Source organism: Hyperolius riggenbachi, chromosome 2 (genome assembly GCF_040937935.1).
Source record: "Hyperolius riggenbachi isolate aHypRig1 chromosome 2, aHypRig1.pri, whole genome shotgun sequence".
NCBI classification, from domain to species: domain Eukaryota; kingdom Metazoa; phylum Chordata; class Amphibia; order Anura; family Hyperoliidae; genus Hyperolius; species Hyperolius riggenbachi.
In genome coordinates this window covers 146,269,070-146,291,785 of record NC_090647.1, presented here as the reverse complement: position 1 = coordinate 146,291,785, position 22,716 = coordinate 146,269,070, and the positions used below count along the sequence as shown (strand labels likewise).

Below are 22,716 nucleotides of genomic sequence, written 5' to 3'. Positions count from 1 at the left end.
GCAGGCGCACTGTCGGCTTGGACAGTAGCACATAGCTGCTCATGCACAGAGGAAAAATCCATGTAAGAGCGGCTCCATGTTACTGTGCAGGCGTGAGCTATCATTGTGCCTGAGCCATATGGCCACGCTTGTACACGGATGTGAGTGTGGCTGCTGAACATATTCAACAAACCGTTGTCAAAAGTGTTCAGAGGTTCCAGAGCTGCACTTGTGAGCTTCCCTCTACAGAGGTATCTAACTTTTTCTCTACATTTTGCATCTGGTACAATTTAGGGAATAAGTAATTATACAATTGTGGATACATGCTACATGCTTCATCTCCAATGAGAATTTGGGCTTGATTCACAAAGCGGTGCTAACCTACTTAGCATGTCTAAAGTCTTTACACGTGCTAACCAGCGTGCTAAGTAGGTTAGCACCGGATTTCTCAATCAGATCGCGCGCTAAGTTTGCGTGCGCAAGGTTTTGTAATGGGCACTTTGCGCGGAGCGCCCTGCACTCTGTGCAGTGCGCGCGTAAAGTTTTGCGCACATAAAGTTTTGCGCGCATAAAGTTTTGCGCGCGAAAAGCTCGTTTAGACATGCTAAGGGGGTTTTCACAGGCGTGCTAACAGTTAGCACCGCTTTGTGAATCAAGCCCTTTGTTGTTAAAACCAAGCTAGCCTGGGTATGTGCATGTAACTGCAGTTCCACAATGGTTAATACATCAATCTTTCAGCTATCCACACTATGGTCTGAAATGACCCATGTAGCAGTTGCAAACTTTTGCCATTGAATAGCAACATTACTTATCTAGTTCTCCAGCTCAGGAGACATTGGGAAGCTTTGTGAGGGCTGTTCACACCTAGGGCATTTGCGTTTTTTTTAAGCGCCGGCGATTTTAAAAATTGCCCTAAAAGCGCTTGTGCAATGATTCCCTATGAGAGAGTTCACATCTGAGCGGTTTGTTTCCGATCCGCTCAGAAAAGCGCTGCCTGTACCATTATTAGGGCGATTTTGCTACAATGGAAGGTATAGGAAAAGTGCAAAATGCTCACAAAATCGATTTGTTCGCGCTTTGATGAATAAATACATTGTATTTATCCTTTTCCGGGTCAAAGAGTTCACTTCCTAACTTGCGTCAGGAAGTGACAAAATAGAATCGCTCTGCAAAAGCACTTTAGAGCGCTGTACACAAAATCGTAGCGCGCAGGTAAGCGCCGGGAGGGGGAAAAACATCACTCACATTGCAAAACGTGGCCGTCTGCGATTCCGATTTTAGATGTGAACAAAGCCTCGATGTGTCTAATCGCTGCGTCAAGCCATAGACTTGCATTAGGAACACCAGAGACAGTATCTATTAAATGTACAGAACTGTAATTTCTTCCTTCTTTATAAAAGTTATTAACGACAATAATAATGAAAATAACATGGCCTGGCTTATTTGTTCGGGATCAATAAAGGAAAAAAAAAATCATCAAAAATACTCAGCCTGCCTGATCAAAGATATGAATGTTCGTAAGACAATTGTTGTAAAAAATGTAGTCTTTTGAAGCCGATGACACATTTGAAGTGAAGCCCTTTGCGTGACACAATCACTAAACAAATGATGTGGCCTCTATAAACAGAGAACGATAACATACAATATCTACTGTACATATTCCAAATTCAGCGAGATAAATCACTGTTACTGCAGCTTTCCTCTAGGCATGCTGGTACTACCCACAATGCATTTCTATGCAACCAAGGTATATCCCATCTAATTACATTGTGCACAGCCACAGTTTGATTTTCATTTCACATTGCATCTCGGAGCAAACTTACCCTATGCAGTGGAATGATTTACCGTATCGGACGCATTGTACAATGCAGAATGTGATGGAAAACAAATTTACAGACTCCATAAAAACACAAGGCCACAGGCAGACAAGCCATCTCTAAGATAAACAAAGTGTGATGATCCACGGCAAAAAATAGAAATCAAGTTCAAGTACTTCCTTCCATTATAATGTAAACTAATTGATTTTCATGAGTTAAAATAATCCAAAGAAAGGCACATCTTTCCCTGAAAAATCATCAATACCAGTTATGATGACTTCCCTCATTAACCGAGCAGTGTGCTGACACAGCATAGGTGTATCAGTGGCATCAGTTATTTTCTTAAAGGTGCATATACACTGAAAATTAATAACCCCAGCAGGGATCAGGACTCTAACTCTTGGGTGACAGTTTAGGGCCAAGTTCTATACAGACTAGTCCACTGGCTCGCAACAGGTTGCATTGCTTTGGAACAGAGATGACTGCGGCACACAACGAATCAGACGGATAAGGAGAACAATGTCACCGGCCTGTGATTGAGCGAGATGATCTGGCAGACCGGTAATGCATCAGAGATGGTCATGAGCCCCGCACACACGCTAGATTCTTGGCAGAGGTGGTCCCCACTGGCTGGTTTGTCAGAGAACCATCTAACCGGTGTACAAGGCTTTAGAGGTCTACATGTCTAAATTACGATCCATTGTTTTTTAGGCTCATTTCCTGCCTTATCCAAATTTAATCAGCCATAGAACAAAGTAACATAGCTGCAGTAAAGAAAAAGGCAAGAGAAGAAGCCACCTAATGATAGAAGATAGTGAAAGTTTTAATATACCAGGGTGTAGCACTCCCACAACAGCTCTCTAAACTAATAACATTGCCAATGACTCACTTGACAAGGCCAAGATCAGTCTATGGATACTGGTGCTGAGCACTCATTTATTACATGTGGGTTGTGTTATGCCTGTGTTGTGATCACAAAGTTAAAGTGTAGCTGAAGTGACATGATGAGTTAAAAATGTGTCTGTACAGTCCCAATTCTACTTAGAATTATGCTTTGTTCCTTTTTATTCACTAGAATAAGAATTCAAGGCTCCAAATCACAGTTTCTCTGCAGTCAGACTGCAGTGAAAATGGTTAGATAGCTGTGATTACCAATAAGAGCTAGTAAAAGGCTGTGAGGATAGGAACACACTAGGCAGAATCGCATATGCGTTTTTCACTATGTGCTATGGAAACACATATGCGATTCTGCCTAGTGTGTTCCTGCACTAAGGATAAAGGCCCGTACATACGCTTGGCTGAGGGTAGCAAAACACTACTAGGCAGTGCTGGAAAGGTAGTGTTTTTCTGCATATGCTTTTGTGCGTTTTCCGTGTGTTTTCTGTGCATTTGCTTACTGCGTTTTTTCCCTGCACTTTTTTTTCTTGCATTTTTTGCATTTGCGGTTTGCATATATAAATCACATATCCATTCTGCATGCGTTTTTCAATGCATTTTATGCAAATCACTAGGAAGTCAACCGGAAGCGGAATATGCGGAAATACATCATCAAACTTGTTTTTCCTTTTTAAAAAAATGCATAGAAAACCCATACAAAACGCACTAAAACAATACCTCTGCGTCACCATGGACTTTCATTATCTGCGTTTTACTGTATATGCGTTTTGGCAAGACTAGCGTTATTAAAAATGCACATTGCAGAACGCAAACAGATGAGTTTGTTCATGCGGCCTATTGACTTGCATTATGTGCGTTTTCCGCAAATCTAGTGTTTCTGCCTAGTGTGTTCCTACCCTAAGGCACCCGATATCAACCGCCTCAGCAGGTAGTTAGGAGTGTGTTCAGTGACCCCCAACCCGTGAATGATCCACCCGGCGGATCAACTCCCCCCCCCCCACGACAGCTGATCACACTGTCTGCGCCACTCCGCTGCCTGCTTTGCAACATCATGCACACGCCGAACCGTCATGCCTCCACCTCCCTCTACATAAATACAGAATGCTTTGTCAGCTATACAGCTGACACGTGTCTGTACAGGCCGGCCAGCGATGTCACCCAAGGAGATCAGGTCCAGATCCACGATGGACAACAGAAGTCAAGAGAGGTGTGCTTTCTGGCTTCCATGTGGATGGGTGGTGCGAGCACTGCTATTCTATATAAGGACCACCAATATTTAATGATGTAGCTGACTGCATCTATAAATAATACATTTTGTGTATGGGAGGGACGGTAAAAAAAGCCTCAGGGGGCCACATTCGGCCCGCGGGCCTTAGTTTGAGGACCACTGACCTAAGACAGTCAAAAGTTTAAGGCTAGGTTCGCAGTGGCCATTGCATTTCTTGTAAAAGCAGAAACCCAACGGAATGGAAAGTGCATGCTATCCATACATTGTGTGGCATACAGTGAAGCATACAGTCAAAGAATGCCTCGCCATCACTGTTAACACATGCAGTGGATGCCACACGCCAGCTGCACTGTTAACATTGCATACTGTAGGTGTTGCACTGCAATGCGACGTTCCATATTACAATGCGGGCGTTAAGTCGCACCACAACGCACAACTGTGAATGCAGCCTAAAGGTGGATATCAACCTTTAAATACCAATTAAGACTAAGGGATTACAAGAAAATCCTATTTAGAAGTAGTGTTATATTGTAGATATAATGATCTCAACTATTCATTTTCACTTCAGGTTTGCATTAAGAGTCTACACAGAGAATGAAGCAGATGCAGGGGTATGCTGCAACCCATTGTGAAAAACAGGCACAACTTCTGCTTTACCATAGTGAGCTCAGTTGATACATTTTAGCTTGTTACAGTTTTGTTATGAACCGAGCTCCAGGCAAACGGCTACATAGTTGAAATACGTGTATGTGAACTACCATATATTGCTTGCCAAGAGCTTCGTAGTTGTTTGTCCTGTGATTCACAAAACCCGGGCACAGAGCACAGCCAAGATACTGACCTTGCTTCTGCCTATGGCAGATACGGCGTAATTCCTACCACAACTTTTACTATAGAGGAGTATAGGAAGGTTAGAAGTTCTGTGGAATCTATTGATGTCTTTGTGAGAGATATTTGTTTTCTTTTTAATATGCCACTAGCACAAAAGTTAGGAGTAGAGTTCAGTGATTAATTTTATCAAAAGGCCAAACTGCTGTATCTGAACTTTATCAGGAAGCAGAAGTTAAAGAGAAACCGTAGCCAAGAATTCAACTTCATCCCAATCAGTAGCTGATACCCCCGTTCCAATGAGAAACCTTTTCCTTTCACAAACTTATCATCATGGGGCTCTGTATAGCTGATATTGTGGTGAAACTCCTTCCCACAGTGTGATGTCAGGACCGTGGTTCTGACATCACACTGTGGGATCCTTGTTGCATTGTGGCAATTAACAGCTGTCTACAGCTGTTTCCAACTGCCACAAAAAAGCAAGCAGCATCTCCTTCCACTGGCATCACCTGCCAGCAGTAAAAATTTCACCATGTGATAAATGTCAGACTGTAAATAAGGGAGAGGAAAGATTTTACAATGGGCAAACACTGACTAAATCATTTATACATAATTATTGTACAAATGAAGCACTTGTTTTATTACATTATGTTTACTGGAGTTCCTTTTTCAATGCTCAGCTCTTGTTAGAGACCATCTCCTGGTACAGATCTTACAATATAATCTAATATTTTAGTAATCAAAGTTCTCAGGTGTTACAGTTTTGTGTTAAACAAGGGTTCCAAAACTAAAACGTCTGTCTTAAAATTTTGATCATATGACCAAAAGCCGAGCATTCATTGAGTCAGCCTTCAGGCTCTATGAGTGTGGCTGCTGCTGGTGCCTTGGCTGCATTATTCCCACTGTTCAGACTACAAGAGGGAAGGCACAATCTAAATCTGCATGAGAAAATTGCAGCCCATAGCACAGACAGAAAGCTGTGGTCAGTGACAGGGCTTGTGACCAGATACTTCACAAGTAAGTAAAGTAATTTAAAATCTGCCTTTGAAGAAATGTCTACATAGACACAAAGAAGGTCTGGAACTGGTGAAAGCCTACTGAGATTTTTAAGGCAAGCCAGAGGTGTCGATAAAAAACTGAAAAAAAATACTCATCTCTGGATCCTCCAGAGGCCTCCAATGTTCTCTTCGCCCCCACCGCTGGCAGGGACCCTCTCCTAGTCTGTGGGCACACTCCCATTCCTGCACAAGTGTACCTGTATTGCACCTGCGTGAGTACAGCCATGCCTGTGCAGCGGCGGAGAGCACAGCCAAGAAAACATATCCGACACGCTCTTGTCAGATATCCTCAAAGGATCCATGAGTGGTGGGGTTGAGGACATGGGAAGCATCTGGACTATCAGGCTTCCATCTACATGGGTAAGTATTTAACTTTTTTTCTCTCACCGCCTCAGGTTCACTTTACAGTCCACTTAAACCTGACACACACACAGCAGGGCTGGTGCTTTTTAGATAATCGATGTACTGCATTGCCTCTCACGCCACTACTTTCTGCAGGTCACTAGGTATGCTGCACCTCCCCTTGCTTGGTGCCCCTCAGTGCTACCTAGTTCCAGCAGGCTTAGCCACCATAGAATGAAGCCTCATACACACGCTAGATGGTTCTCGGCCATAAAGGCCAGTTGGGTGCTCCTCTGTTGAGAATCTAATGTGTGTACAGTGGCCCCAATGTGTTAGCAGGAGATGCAGACTGCTGGATCATCTCATCCAAGTGCAGGTTGAGGCCATTTTTCTCTTCCTAACCCGCTCCTACCTGCTCCCTAGCAACTGAACGTGTCAATAGCCCGTAGGCTAATAACACATCTGTACACTACTCTGTCCTTTATTTTTGCCTGAGGAATCAAGTTCTAATCCCAGCAGGTGACAGTACACTCCTTTACACTATGTGCCATGTACCCACATGCACACAGTCTAGCACCAGTAGATAGGATCTGGGACCACCATTATTAGGTAGTGGCGATGCCACCCTAGCGTAAAGACACAGATAGGCGCTTGCCAGGGGAACATCACATACCCTGCTAACAATGGAAGAAAAAGCAGTGCAAACAGTGGTGAACAATGCAATGCACTAGCCCTGCTAGGTGTTTTTACATTTAGGTTTAGATGGGCTTTTGCACGATTTGTATGGTGGTTGCTATTATTATGTATGTTTTTAAGCAGGCAGGTTTCAGACTGTCATTCTAATTTTAGCTTTACCACTTAGCGAGTCACTGACATGGAACAAGTATGCTGCTGCCAGTGAAATTGTTTGAACTCCCATCCTGAATGCCAATTCCAGATTAGTGACCTACAATGTAGTGAAAGCAAAATCAGGATGCCAACTCTAAAGGCTGCATATAGAAACACAGCACCCATATTCTGGACCATACCAGTTCACTATAAAGAAAAGAAAATCATCCCACCTATACAACACAGGCTAGGCAAATCCATAGCTGTATTTCCCAAGTACAAGCTGACAATCATTTATGCATGTTTTTTTATATTTATATATTTATGGTTGCTATGTAATCCAAATGCCTCCCTGATATTCTAGTATGTCCAGGCGGACAAAACTGGCCCTCTTCCCACAAAAACCTTCATGGCCGGACAAAAAAATAAATCATATTATTTATTCCCACGTTTCTCCAACTAATCTCTGGAGAGGATGGCAGGAACCGTAAAGTGACAGCATGCAGCTCAGCGGAAAGTGAAACGAATTATAACATTGTCATAGACCATTCTTACTGTTACTTGTATTTTTCAATCTAGAAGCAACACCACTTATGGAATATTAATAGACATTACTAGCATACCTGCATGTCAGTGTTACAGCTGGTGTACTTTGCAGGTTTAATTATATCTTTTGCTGCTGAAGAAAGTGAAGTTGTCATTATGAGCCCTTTGGAGAAGTCAGAGCCACTGTAAGATTTCCACAATTGAGCAGTTTGACCATGAATGATTTATATTGAGCACAGTTACCGGTACATATTCCAATTGCTGTACAGCATCAGCAGCATTACACACCAATTACAGACTTCATCAGAGCAGTAAACAGTTTATTGAGATACACGCCAATAATATTAGTTCTGCTAGCAAATGGCCATTTACTGAGTTAAGTGTTAAGACAATATAACTGAACAGTAAAAACAATATGATATACTAAAAAGTGTTACTTTTTTGTAATCTCTAAAGTCTGGCACACACTTTCAATTTGGATTTGTTTGTACTACTTCCATGTAGTTTAAGGGTTTCCCTATACAATCTGCTCATAGTATTCAACATCTGTTCACCCTCATACTACATGGCAAAATTAGTCAGTAATTGACCAATCCTAATTGGTAGTGTGTGCCAGGCTTTAACTTTCCAAATCCAATCTAGCAGCTAGAATAAAGCAATAGTAGACAAGGGGAGAAGGATGTAATTATTGAGGTTTTGGGACAGGTAAATAAGGTATCAGAAGGAAGAATACTACAAACATAAGTCATTTCAAGAAATGCACCAACCCTAGAAAGGAGCTGTCAGTGACCATAGAAATAGCAGAGTGGATTAACTCTGCAGTTATTATGATTACTGAATATGCAATTGTTATTACGATAGTACATGTGCCAGACAAGTGCAATACTGACAAATGACACTAGTGATGCTTCGTGTGAAAACTCTGAAGTGTAGAAGAACAGAGCAAGTTGATACACTTACCAGCTGATGGGCTCGGGTTTGAGCTGCCTGTGAAGCGCTACGGAAAATCCAAATAAGCTGCCTTTGTCTCCATCCTTGGTAAGGGTGTGTGTGACATCCAGATTGAAGCCACTGACTCTGTCCCTAGACAAGAAGCTTAGCCAGGCAAGAGACAGCAGCGTAGCCCATGCAGCAGGCATGCTGCAGACTGCGGTGGGTGTGGAGGTAGTAGATGGAGAAGTGTGGGGCTTCCCCTCCTTCCAGCACCAGCTGAGCCCAGTGCAAGGTCACTTGGACAGCAGCACCTCCTGAGCCTTCCCCTGCTGCTGTCACACACAGACACTGCAAGATAAGGGAGTGCTTCTGCGATCAGGAGAAGCAGTGCTGCTGAGCAGTGCTTTCAAACAGGACAAACCCCCCTCTTGTGCCAGAGCACAGGATTCCAGGCAGAGGAGGGGGCTGATGAGGGAGCAGGTGGATAGACAGACCAGAGACGGCTCACACCTTCTAACTACTGTCATTTCCCAGTCATTAGGTCATCAGAGCCTCTCAACATGCTACTGCTGCTGATGAGGTCATTTTACTGGCTTGGGTATGCTATTACGTCACAGGTTTTTGCAGTCCTGGTTAGAATTTGCTGGCAATGTGCTACTGGTATCAAGGGCATTCCAGGCAAACTGCATTCTGTTCTGTCCAGCTCAGTCTTTAGATATCATCTGACAGCCTGGAGATGAGTATATGTAATATTCTAGTATACTGTAGTATGTAAGTAGTACAGTACTGGTACAAGTTATCCTGAGTCTCAGGCATGTGGGAAATAAAGAGTCTTGTCTGTTTGTCATAAACACCTCACAACATATTAGGGGCCCTTTTCCACTAGCAATCACAATGGCAATTGCTAAACGCTAGTGATTGCACGTTGTCACTTTTTAAACTATTCACTATTTTAAAAAATCGCGCAGTACAGCCCGGCGGACGTCCGATGACGTCAGCGCGCCGGCGTGGGACACAGAAGTGCCGGGCCTTGGAGCGCAGGAGAGCCCGACCTGGCAGCCGGCCTGGCCAGGTCGGGTCGGCCACCGGAGACCACCGGGAGCCTGCGGAGCGGCGGCGAGGGCACCTCCTGCCTGCCACGGGCTGGAGGAAGCCCCAGGTAAGTGGAAATTGATTTTTATTTTTTAACCACCCTCCCTGAACCTTCCCTTTAAGGACCAGGGTTGGTTTGCCTGATCTGTGCTGCGTGGACTCTCCAGCCCGCAGCACAAATCAGGATAGAGCCAGGGCGATCAGACTTACCCCCTTTTTTCCCCACTAGGGGGATGTCCTCCTGGGGGGGTCTGATCGCCGCCGGCTTGCTGCGCTTTGCGGGGGGGTCTTCAAAGCCCCCCTCCACAGCGTTTTCGGCGCTCCGTCCCTCCCTCTCCCTCCCCCTGTGAGAGGCGCAGTATGGATATCCGTCCTGCGCATTGTAGGATAGGCTTCAGCCTATCATATGCCGGTGATCCCCGGCCAATCAGCAGCGCCGTATGATGTAAACAGCGGGGATTTCTTCCCCGCGTGTTTACACTTTGCCGGCGAGCCGCTATCGGCGGCTCTCCGGCTGTTCACGGAGACACCGATGGTAACCCACTTAAGACTACTCAGAACTACTGAGCCTGCGCAGTAAAGCCCGGAGGACGTCCGATGACGTCAGCGCGCCGCCGTGAGGCGCATTTTGGAACGCGGAAGGAGCCCGACCTGGCCGCCGGCCTGGCCGGGTCGGCCACCGGAGACCACCGGCAGCCTGCGGAGCGGCGCCGAGGGCACCTCCTGCCTGCCACGGGCTGGAGGAAGCCCCAGGTAAGTGGATGCGGATTTTTTTTTTTTTTTTTTAAACAGTCCCTGAACCTTCCCTTTAAGTCCTGTGCCCTCACAGCCACTTACTAGTGTTGGGCGAACATCTAGATGTTCGGGTTCGGGCCGAACAGGCCGAACATGGCCGCGATGTTCGGGTGTTCGACCCGAACTCCGAACATAATGGAAGTCAATGGGGACCCGAACTTTTGTGGTTTGTAAAGCCTCCTTACATGCTACATACCCCAAATTTGCAGGGTATGTGCACCTTGGGAGTGGGTACAAGAGGAAAAAAAAATTAGCAAAAAGAGCTTATAGTTTTTGAGAAAATCGATTTTAAAGTTTCAAAGGGAAAACTGTCTTTTAAATGCGGGAAATGTCTGTTTTCTTTGCACAGGTAACATGTTTTTTGTCGGCATGCAGTCATAAATGTAATACATATAAGAGGTTCCAGGAAAAGGGACCGGTAACGCTAACCCAGCAGCAGCACACGTGATGGAACAGGAGGAGGGTGGCGCAGGAGGAGAAGAAGGCCACGCTTTGTGAGACACAACAACCCCGGCCTTGCATGAGGGCAAGAAGCGTGCGGATAGCAGGCTTTGTACCGCCATGCAGTCATAAATGTAATAAAGATAAGTGGTTCAATAAACAGGGACCACGCGGCAACGCTAACCCAGCAGCAGCAGACGTGATGGAACAGGAGCAGGCGCAGGAGGAGAAGGCCACGCTTTGTGAGACACAACAACCCAGGCCTTGCATGAGGGCAAGAAGCGTGCGGATAGCAGGCTTTGTACCGCCATGCAGTCATAAATGTAATAAAGATAAGTGGTTCAATAAACAGGGACCACGCGGCAACGCTAACCCAGCAGCAGCAGACGTGATGGAACAGGAGCAGGCGCAGGAGGAGAAGGCCACGCTTTGTGAGACACAACAACCCAGGCCTTGCATGAGGGCAAGAAGCGTGCGGATAGCAGGCTTTGTACGGCCATGCAGTCATAAATGTAATAAAGATAAGTGGTTCAATAAACAGGGACCACGCGGCAACGCTAACCCAGCAGCAGCAGACGTGATGGAACAGGAGGAGGCGCAGGAGGAGAAGGCCACGCTTTGTGAGACACAACAACCCAGGCCTTGCATGAGGGCAAGAAGCGTGCGGATAGCATGCTTTGTACCGCCATGCAGTCATAAATGTAATAAAGATAAGTGGTTCAATAAACAGGGACCACGCGGCAACGCTAACCCAGCAGCAGCAGACGTGATGGAACAGGAGCAGGCGCAGGAGGAGAAGGCCACGCTTTGTGAGACACAACAACCCAGGCCTTGCATGTGGACAAAAAGCGTGCGGATATAGCAGCAATGCTTTTTGCCGCCATGCAGTCATAAATGTAATACAGATGAGAGGTTCAATAAACAGGGCCCGGAAACGCAACACCATCCCAGATGTTCATTGGTCATGTTACTTGGTTGGGGTCCTGGAGTGTTGCGTAGTCATTTCCAATCCAGGATTGATTCATTTTAATTTGAGTCAGACGGTCTGCATTGTCTGTAGAGAGGCGGATACGCCGATCTGTGACGATGCCTCCGGCAGCACTGAAACAGCGTTCCGACATAACGCTGGCTGCCGGGCAAGCCAGCACCTCTATTGCGTACATTGCCAGTTCGTGCCAGGTGTCTAGCTTCGATACCCAATAGTTGAAGGGTGCAGATGGATGGTTCGACACAGCTACGCCATCTGACATGTAGTCCTTGACCATCTTCTCCAGGCGATCGGTGTTGGAGGTGGATCTGCACGCTTGCTGTTCAGTGGGCTGCGGCTGCATGGGTGTCAGAAAATTTTCCCACTCCAAGGACACTGCCGATACCATTCCCTTTTGGGTACTAGCTGCGGCTTGCGTTGTTTGCTGCCCTCCTGGTCGTCCTGGGTTTGCGGAAGTCAGTCTGTCTGCGTACAACTGGCTAGAGGAGGGGGAGGATGTCAATCTCCTCTCTAAAGTCTCCACAAGGGCCTGCTGGTATTCTTCCATTTTGACCTGTCTGACTCTTTCTTCAAGCAGTTTTGGAACATTGTGTTTGTACCGTGGATCCAGAAGGGTATAAACCCAGTAATTGGTGTTGTCCAGAATGCGCACAATGCGTGGGTCACGTTCAATGCAGTCTAGCATGAATTGAGCCATGTGTGCCAGAGTCCTACCAGAATCCTCATCATCCTCTTGTGAGCGTTGTGATAGTTGTTGTGATGCATCATAGTCGTCACCTTCCTCCTGGTCTGCTTCTGCTGACCATTCGCGTTGAATTGTGGAAGTCCAACGTGCACCGCTCTGGCCCTCGTCAGTGGTGGCATGACATTCCTGCTCCAACTCCAGCTGTTCCTCCTCCTCTTCTTCGTCATAGCTGCTGGGGCCAGCGTTCCCTGAGGCGGATGGCCTGATGTTGGTACCATCACGCTGATCGTTTTCTCCTTCAGATTCCCCCAGTTGCATCATGACAGCTGTTTCCTTGATTTTTAACATCGACCTCTTCAGTAAACACAGCAGTGGTATGGTAATGCTGACTGAAGAGTTGTCACTGCTCACAAGCAACGTGGATTGCTCAAAATTTTGGAGGACTTGGCAGAGGTCCAACATGTTGGCCCAATCGGATCCACAGAAGCTTGGCAGCTGGCCGGATGCGCCTCGGTACTGCGCCGTCATGTACTGGACCACTGCACTCTTCTGCTCGCAAAAGCGGGCTAGCATGTGCAGCGTAGAATTCCAGCGCGTAGGGACATCACACAGCAAGCGATGGTGGGGGAGATTGAAGCGCTCCTGCATCTTGGCGAGTGCCCCCGAAGCAGTACTGGAATTTCTACAATGTTTGGACACTCGACGCACCTTCAACAGCAGATCGGGCACGCCTGGGTATGTCCTCAGGAACCGCTGAACTACTAGGTTCATCACGTGCGCCAGGCAAGGGATGTGTGTCAGCTTAGCCAACCTTAAAGCGCGAATGAGATTACTCCCATTATCACACACAACCATGCCCGGTTTCAGGTCCAGCGGTGCCAGCCACAAATCCGTCTGTTCCTTTATTCCCCTCCAAATTTCCTCCCCTGTGTGCTGCTTATCCCCAAGGCAGATTAGCTTCAGCAACGCTTGCTGACGCATGCCAACAGCTGTGCTGCACTGCTTCCACGATCCTACTGCTGCTGGGTTAGCGTTTCCGGATGAGGTACAGCTTTGAGATGCGTTGGAGGAGAAGGAGTCAGAGAGGTAGGTGCTGCTGTTATCCAGTGGGAGGGACGGCGGTGCAGCTGTTTGTGGCGTGGGCAACACCCGTGCCGTAGCAGGTGAGGAATCGCTGCCAGGCTCCACAAGGTTCACCCAGTGCGCGGTAAGGGAGATGTATCGACCCTGGCCGAACGCACTCGTCCAGGTGTCAGTGGTGAGGTGAACCTTGCAGGCAACGGCATTCTTCAAGCTTCGGGTTATTTTGCTGACCACGTGCTCATGCAACTCAGGCACTGCAGAGCGTGCAAAGTGGTAGCGGCTGGGAACCACGTAACGTGGGATGGCCACTGACATCATGCCCTTGAAGCTGTTTGTCTCCACCAATCGATATGGCAGCATTTCGCAGGCCAGAAGCTTGGCTATGCTGGCTGTTACTGCCACGGCCCGGGGGTCATTTGCTGGCAATTTCCTCTTGCGCTCAAACATCTCCGACACAGACAACTGAACCGTAGCGCTGCACACGGAAGGGCTGTTGGTTGTTGTGTTTGATGAACACTGGGAGACCTCAAGAGCACTACTCCGGAAAGTGACAGTGTCAGCGTCGTCTGATGTTTGTGAATGTTGTGAACCACGCAATGGCTGGGCTACTGCTGCTGCTGAGGCGGGTCTGGTGAACCCAAGGGAGGCAGTGTTGTTTCTGGTACCCTGTCCTGACGCGTTTGCCCAAAGAGTGGGATGTTTGGATAGCATGTGACGGCTCATGCTGGTGGTGGAGAGGTTGTTAATATTTTTCCCCCTGCTCAGGCGGGTCTTGCACACCTTGCAAATCGCCATGGTAACATCCTCAGTGCAGTCTTCAAAGAAAGCCCAGACTTTGGAGCACCTGCCTCCTTGCTGGCGATTTCTGTTTGCTCCTCTTTTGCCTCTCACTTGAACTTCCACGCTTGTGGTGCCTGAAATTGCGCGCCGCCTACCTTGTGGCACAAGGCGAACTCGTGCAGCAGTGTGTTCTTCAACAGACTCATCTGTGCTGCTGCTACGACGGCGATGTTCTCGTTCACAAACAAAATCTGGGTCTCTGTCCACATTGTCCATACCCTCCTCTTCCATCTCCTCAAACTCGTCATATGTCATTGTGGGCCACCGCCGTGGAGTAGAGCTCCCCACAACAACCTCTGCGCAGCACACTCCAACGTCGTCTTCCAGATCTTGTCGGCCGACCTCCTGCAATTGCAACCCCTCCTGCCCAAATTGCTCTGGGATTTGGGTTTCCGAGTCCTCTTCGGACTCGCCTCGTATTTCAGTGCGCGGTACATTTCCCACAGTTAACGGTTGTGAATCCAGGCACAACATTTCTGGCTGTTCCTCCATTGACCTTTGAAAGGTGGAAGTTTGTTGGGCTGGGAATAGCTCCTGCGAATACCCCATTGTGTCCTGAGGTAATTCATCGGACTGGTTATCTGGCAGTTGTGTGCGTGGTGTCGCTGCCGGTTGTGTCAGCTTTGTGCCCACTGGCTCCTTGTAACTGGCTGAGGACTCGGACCTCGTGCGTGATGTGCTGGTGCTGCTTAACCCACTGCTGGACGCTTGAGAGGTCATCCAAGTAATTATCTGGTCCTGTTCTTTTGGATTTGTGAGGGTTGTTGTCCTGGACAACATGGGTGGTATTGAGTGGGTTTTCTTGGGTGCTCCCCTGTGGCCTGTACGTGAACCGTCAGGGGAAACACCTCTTCCCTTGCCCCTCCCTCTTTCACCGGATTTCTTCCTCATTTCACTTATCCTTACAGTACACGCTGACTGGCAGCAGTACAGTGGCAGTACAGAAATGCTATACAGTACCACTATTCCCAGCAGCGACACAGAGCACAATGCTATACAGTGACGGGTGAGCGGTGTACCACTATTCCCAGCAGACACAGAACAGTGAACAGAATGCTATATAGTGTGGCTGAGCGAGCGGTGTACCACTATTCCCAGCAGACACAGAACAGTGAACAGAATGCTATATAGTGTGGCTGAACGAGCGGTGTACTACTGTTCCCAGCAGACACAGAACAGTACACAGAATGCTATATAGTGTGGCTGAACGAGCGGTGTACTACTGTTCCCAGCAGACACAGAACAGTACACAGAATGCTATATAGTGTGGCTGAACGAGCGGTGTACTACTGTTCCCAGCAGACACAGAACAGTGAACAGAATGCTATATAGTGTGGCTGAGCGAGCGGTGTACCACTATTCCCAGCAGACACAGAACAGTGAACAGAATGCTATATAGTGTGGCTGAGCGAGCGGTGTACCACTATTCCCAGCAGACACAGAACAGTAAACAGAATGCTATATAGTGTGGCTGAGCGAGCGGTGTACCACTATTCCCAGCAGACACAGAACAGTGAACAGAATGCTATATAGTGTGGCTGAGCGAGCGGTGTACCACTATTCCCAGCAGACACAGAACAGTGAACAGAATGCTATATAGTGTGGCTGAGCGAGCGGTGTACCACTATTCCCAGCAGACACAGAACAGTGAACAGAATGCTATATAGTGTGGCTGAGCGAGCGGTGTACCACTATTCCCAGCAGACACAGAACAGTGAACAGAATGCTATATAGTGTGGCTGAGCGAGCGGTGTACTACTGTTCCCAGCAGACACAGAACAGTACACAGAATGCTATATAGTGTGGCTGAACGAGCGGTGTACTACTGTTCCCAGCAGACACAGAACAGTACACAGAATGCTATATAGTGTGGCTGAACGAGCGGTGTACCACTATTCCAAGCAGACACAGAACAGTGAACAGAATGCTATATAGTGTGGCTGAGCGAGCGGTGTACCACTATTCCCAGCAGACACAGAGTGGCAGTAAACAGAATGCTATATAGTGTGGCTGAGCGAGGTACACAGAGTGGCAGTAAACAGAATGCTATATAGTGTGGCTGTGCAAGCGGTGTACTACTATTCCCAGCAGACACAGAGTGGCAGTAAACAGAATGCTATATAGTGTGGCTGAGCGAGGTACACAGAGTGGCAGTAAACAGAATGCTGAGCGAGCGGTGTACTACTATTCCCAGCAGCGACACACAATGACTGGGGGGGACCCTGGCTAGCGTGGCTGGAGCGCGAACTACCCTGCCTGCCTACCCAAAGCTAAACCCACAGACAAATGGCGGAGATATGACGTGGTTCGGGTATTTATTTACCCGAACCACGTGACAGTTCGGCCAATCAGAGCGCGTTCGGGTCCGAACCACGTGACCCGTTCGGCCAATCACAGCGCTAGCCGAACGTTCGGGGAACGTTCGGCCATGCGCTCTTAGTTCGGCCATATGGCCGAACGGTTTGGCCGAGCACCGTCAGGTGTTCGGCCGAACTCGAACATCACCCGAACAGGGTGATGTTCTGCAGAACCCGAACAGTGGCGAACACTGTTCGCCCAACACTACCACTTACTAATCCTCTGGTCCCCCGCTGCCATCTAGTTTCGTTTTTGCCGACAGGCCCATCAGGACTGGCCACGCGTAGCTTTTTCCGCATTCCCGACTGTAATTAGCGCTATTGCGGACCGCAACGCGTACAAAAATACGCGTTGCCGCATTACGCACGCATAGATTACGCACGTATTTTTGTACGCCTTGTGGCCCGCAATAGGGCTAATTACAGTCGGGATTACAGTCGAGAGCAAAGGGAATGCAGAAAAAGCTACGCATGGCCAGTCCTGACGGGCCTGACGGCAAAAACAAAATTAGCTGGCAGCGGGGGCCCAGAGGATTAGTGAGTGGCTGCGAGGGCACAGGACTGCTGCAGGGGGCTGGTAGAAGCCCCAGGTGAGTAAAACTCATTTTTTTTTCTGGCTTAAGGTTCACTTTAAGTGGTTTGGCCCTAGACTAAGATGCATACACTACATGCTACATCCTGTACATAGGCATATGGCTATGGCAGGGATTAGATTGTGAGCCCATCCAAGGGACAGTTAAGTGACAAGCCTATCCTCTGTGCACTCAGCACTCTATAAATATTTTCTTTACTAATAAATAAACATCACAGCCTGCCAGCGCTAATCAGCCACTGGTAGGCTGATCGCTGTGGCCGTCTGTGTACAATGATGGGAGATCGCGCTCGTGTGAGCTCCCGTCCACTCTCGCTCCTCACAAGATGACGCCATATGACGTGATGAAGGAACAACAGAGGCACCAATATGCATTAGGCGGTCGCAGAGTGGTTAAAGTGGGATACAACTCCGACATAACTTTTTACTTTTTTTTTTACGCATACAGTTATCATATTTGCTTTTGTGCACAAGTAACATTGTCTATCTACAAATTACAAATTCCCAAAGTACAGTTTGAAAGCTGCCATTGCATTTTATTGCATAGCATGCTCTGATTAGCCCAATAGGCTGTCACGCAACATCACATGACAGACAGCCTATTTGGCCAATCATAGTGTGGGGATCAGGTACTTTAATGTGACTGGACCCGCTGATGATGATGCCAGGAGGAGTGGAGCCGCGTTATGTTGTTAGTGTTTGCTATTCTGCAATTCAGCAGCATAGTGTGCACTAACTGCCCGCTCCCCCACTACGCACGCTACGATACCAATAGGGCTTGTAGCGTGCAATGACACTAATTAAGGCAAGTTTAGTTTTACAGCGCTCGTAACAGCTGATAACTCTGGCTGTTATGCAGCGCTAATTTTAGTGAATCAACCCCTCTAAATTACTTTTTCTCCTGCCACAGTCACTTTCAGTAGATAGTAAAAATCTGACAGTTCTGGTTTTGAACTAGTCCATCTCCTCATGGGGGATTCTCCGTAATTTCCTTAATCAGCAGGCAAGGAGCAAAAGTCAAGGCAGGATACAGTAGAGTCTATTATCTGGTTATCTGGCATTGACAGGGATCGGCTGATGCAGAATAAGCTTGCTTTTTGGTTGCTCAAGACTCAATGTTAAACATTGGCCTAGCTGATACAGTAATATACCCCATTCTATATACATACCATGAACTCTGTATTAGGCTAAGTACACAGCGGGCTGTTGCGTTCTGATGCAACGTTAACGGCGCAATGCAAAATTACTGTAGGTATAGTGAAGCATACAGGCAATGAAAAGAATGCCTCCCTTTATCTGTTAACGTGTGCGTTTAGACGTAATGCACTGCAGTGCATTATCATAACGCAACATTTACACCGCAACGCTAACGTTGCACTGTGAACGTCGCATAGACTTATCATTGCATTGTGGTAAGCAATGTTACAAGACTTTATAATGCGTGACTATAACATCCCAGTATGAACCTAGCCTCAAAGTGAAAAAAAAAGAGTTAAGTTACCTGGGGATTCTTTCAGCCCCCTGGAGGCATCCTGTGCCCACATGCCATCCAAGTCCTTCCGGCAAGCAGTGGTGCCCCCACACAACTGGCCTGTCGCCGGCTGCTGCGCATGCACGGCCCTGAGCTGCACGCACCGTTTACGCTCCTGCTGCCAGGAGCGCTCTGCACATGTGCAGTAGAGATTTCTGCGTGCGCAGTCAGTATGCTGCCAGCATCAGGAGCGCGGTGAGGAGGTGCAAGGCCAGCCTTGCAGGTGTTGCAGCTGCAACTTGGACCAGCGTTGTGGGAACAGGATGCCTCCAGAGTGCTGCAAGAAGCCCCAGGTAAGTTTAACTATTTTTTTTTTATTACACTTAAGACTCCCTTTAAAGAGAACCCGAGGTGGGATTTAATTATGTTACTGGGGCACAGAGGCTGGTTGTGCTTACTAAGACCAGCCTCCGTTGCCCCATGGTGTGCCTCCATGCCCCCCTGCGCGCCGCTATACCCCCCGCAGTGCTGGCGATACGCAGCGCGTCACCAGCACAATGTTTACCTATGCGCTGTCAGTCAGCGCCGCTCCCCCGCCTCCTCCGCATCGGCGCTACCCTCCAGCGTCACTTCCCTCCTATCAGCGAGAGGGAAGGGGCACGGGCGGGTAGCGCAGATGCGGAGGAGGCGGGGGAGCGGCGCTGACAGACAGCGCTTAGGTAAACATTGTGCTGGTGACACGCTGCGTGTCGCCAGCACTGCGGGGGGTATAGCGGCGCGCAGAGAGGCATGGAGGCACACCATGGGGCAACGGAGGCTGGTCTTAGTGTGCACAACCAGCCTCTGTGCCCCAGTAACATAATTAAATCCCACCTCGGGTTCTCTTTAAATCTTAAAATACAGCAATTGAAAGTATATTAAAGGGGAACTTCAGCCTATACAAACATACTGCCATTAAGTTACATTAGTTATGTTTATTAAAATAGATAGGTAATATAATCTCTTACCCACCCTGTTTTAAAAGAATAGGCAAATGTTTGTGATTTCATGAGGGCAGACATCTTTTTGGTTGAAAGGAGGTGACAGGGAGCATTATTATTATTATTTTTTATTGTATTTATAAAGCGCCAACATATTACGCAGCGCATGAGACACAGTTCCAACTGTCCTATGTCCTGATCACCTCTCCCAGCTGCGCGCGCTAGCCTTTAAATCTCAAATCCAAATAAAAAAAAAATGTGCCCCAAACAGCAGAACAAGAAAAACAACATCAGAAATCCCATCATGCTTTGCACAGCATCAGGGAAAAAATGCCCGGGCAGTTTTCTTCTGTGCAGCTAAAAATGAGGCTTGGGTAAGAAAAACAAAGTTCTGATGCTGTGAAACTGTTAAAGAAACACCAAGCCTATTCATTGCTGCTGTGTAGATTTTTAGTCTGGAGGTTCACTTTAACCTTGGGGGAGCCATGGAACCAAGTCTTTAAAGCACAGCAGAGCCCACAAACAGCCTAAGAATTTGGTCTTCACCACTGAAAGTACTGCCGGCGATTTGTACTGGTTGGTTGAGACTACTGGTTAGTTGAGTTCCGGATAACCGGAACTCTACTGTACTAAGTTAAGCAGCAAGTAGACAACAAAGAAACAGGATCAGGTACAAGGGATCCAGGATGTGCTTGGAAGAACAAAGAGAAATCGAGAGCCCAATATGGTGTAGTATTGTTAAGTTGGTTGTGGTTTAAAGAGGAACTGTAACATGAAAAGATCCCCTGGGGGGTACTCACCTCGGGTGGGGGAAGCCTCCGGATCCTAATGAGGCTTCCCACGCCGTCCTCCATCCGTCAGGGGTCTCGCTGCAGCCCTCCGTGGAGTCCGGGCAGTGGTGACGTCAATATTTACCTTCCTGGCTCCTGCGCAGGAGCTCTGATGGCTGTCGGCTCCGAACTACACGGAAATACCCGATCGCCGTCGGGTCTGCTCTACTGCGCAGGCGCAAGTTTCCTGCGCCTGCGCAGTAGAGCGGACCCGACTGAGATCGGGTATTTCCGTGTAGTTCGGAACGGAAAGCCGCCACAGCGCCCCCGCTGGAGCCAGCAAAGGTAAATATTGAACTGACAGTCGGCACAGTCGCCGGCTGTTCGGAGGGCTGCGGTGAGACCCCCGTGGGACAGAGGACGGCGTGGGAAGCCTCATTAGGATCCGGAGGCTTTCCCCACCCGAGGTGAGTACCCCCCAGGGGATCTTTTTAATGTTACAAAGTCTCTTTAAAGCAAAATATTAAGATATACTCACAAACATGGGTTACCCATAGGCAACCACTTCAAATGCAGGTGGGGAGTATTAGAACCTGACCCCACTCAGGTTATTAAGATGTCGCTCTCTGTAGATAGGAAACGGGGTAGCACCCCTCCACCGAGGGTGGAATCAAGATTTCAGCAAGTTTTTAAACATTTTTATTCTACTCTGGCGCCTCTGTACACCAAGCCTTGCTGAAAAGGGATCCAGGATATCCAGACAAGCAGCAGCTCAGAACCAAATAGCTGAATATTTTTGCAATGACTAGGTGCAGGCAGAGGCTTCAAATAGCTTAACCCCACCTGCACAGTGATTAATGGAAAGGACAGTAAGTTTGTATGACTTCATACACCACCTACAGGAAAGACAACCAATAGCCACCATTTACAGGCTGAAGGGAACCATTTGCTGGTAGACACTGGGCAGAGAATATCCAGTTCAAAGGCACACTGCCACTAATAGACAAAATAAGGAAAGGCACCAATCCTGACAGATGGTTATCAGAAAAAAATTCAAATTTCTCAGGTTGTTATGATTTTTCTATAATCTGAATCATTTAAACAGAGTTTTATGGGTGGACCCAATTACACGTTGGTTCCACAGCCTCTAAACATTTTGCCTAACCCTGGTCCTATTATTATTCCAGAATTCCTAGAATATCCTTTACCAAGGTATGAAATACGTACACAAGTGCAGCTGCAGATGGTAGCAGGCTAGTTCAGATGCTGTTGCAAACAGGTCTTGATGAGCCACTTAATGAATCTGCTTGCCTATCTGCTCTGGAATGCTCCTGTTCAATCCACTCTTCTTTGTCATGTTTTCTGATGTATCGGTGTCCTATTATCAGGGGCAAACCCAGGATTTTCAAGGGGGGTATTCCTGAAAGGTCTCCCTCGGCCACGCACAATACAGTATAATATTATGGTAGGACATCATTCTTGGTACACATAATGCAATTTCCCGTCCGACTGACCAACCGATAATGAAATCGATCAGGAGCAGTTTGGATACAGATAATAATGAGGACAGCTGACATGGGTAATAAAGGGGAAAGTGAAACATTCACACAGCAGGAGCATAGGGCTGTGCTCATACCTGACTCTGTTAAGTTCCCCAGAGCTGCTCCATGCTCTGTACACACACTGCTGCTACATCCAAAGTAAGCTGTAGCAGGAAAAGTCTCAACTTAAACTTGTCCCCAGACACTGCATCAGCCCTTGTCTGAGGGGGATTCTGGGCAGCTGTAATCCCCCTCAGCAGCTTATTTGCATGAGTCTCTCTTGTAACTGCACCACGATGCGCATATGGCTACGTGCATTTCTTTATGGTGTTGTAATTTCACTAGGGATAATTAATGAGATGCAAATCATTTTGAAATTATGCAAATTTGTATGCAAATGTATGCAGTTTGAAAATGGACCAATCAATTTAAACCCAGGTTTAATTGATTGGTCAATTTTCAAGCTGCATATATTTACATAAGAATTTGCATCAACTCAGAATAATTTGCATATCTGTGATCATCTCTAAATTTCACTTATAAGGAGTGTAGAATGAAAGTTAGCCCTGCCACAATCGGCTGCAGAATCCTGTTGAATGTTACAAACATCGCTGATAATGGGACA

At 47.4% G+C, this 22,716-nt stretch overlaps 1 protein-coding gene across 4 annotated transcripts in view; it reads right to left on the bottom strand.

The window, feature by feature from the left end:
* The window catches only part of ITGA7 (integrin subunit alpha 7), a 243,330-nt gene extending 234,354 nt beyond the window's left edge, over window positions 1-8,976 (bottom strand). For 2 of the 4 annotated variants that reach the window (XM_068267654.1, XM_068267656.1), the window contains exon 1: window positions 8,484-8,975. In XM_068267654.1, the coding sequence (XP_068123755.1) occupies window positions 8,484-8,662 (179 nt within the window). In that variant the 5' untranslated portion in view covers window positions 8,663-8,975. Of the gene's footprint in view, window positions 1-8,483 lie in introns of all 4 variants that reach the window. The other 2 variants (XM_068267657.1, XM_068267653.1) reach the window with 2 other exon arrangements.
* Window positions 8,977-22,716: the final 13,740 nt, after the last annotated feature.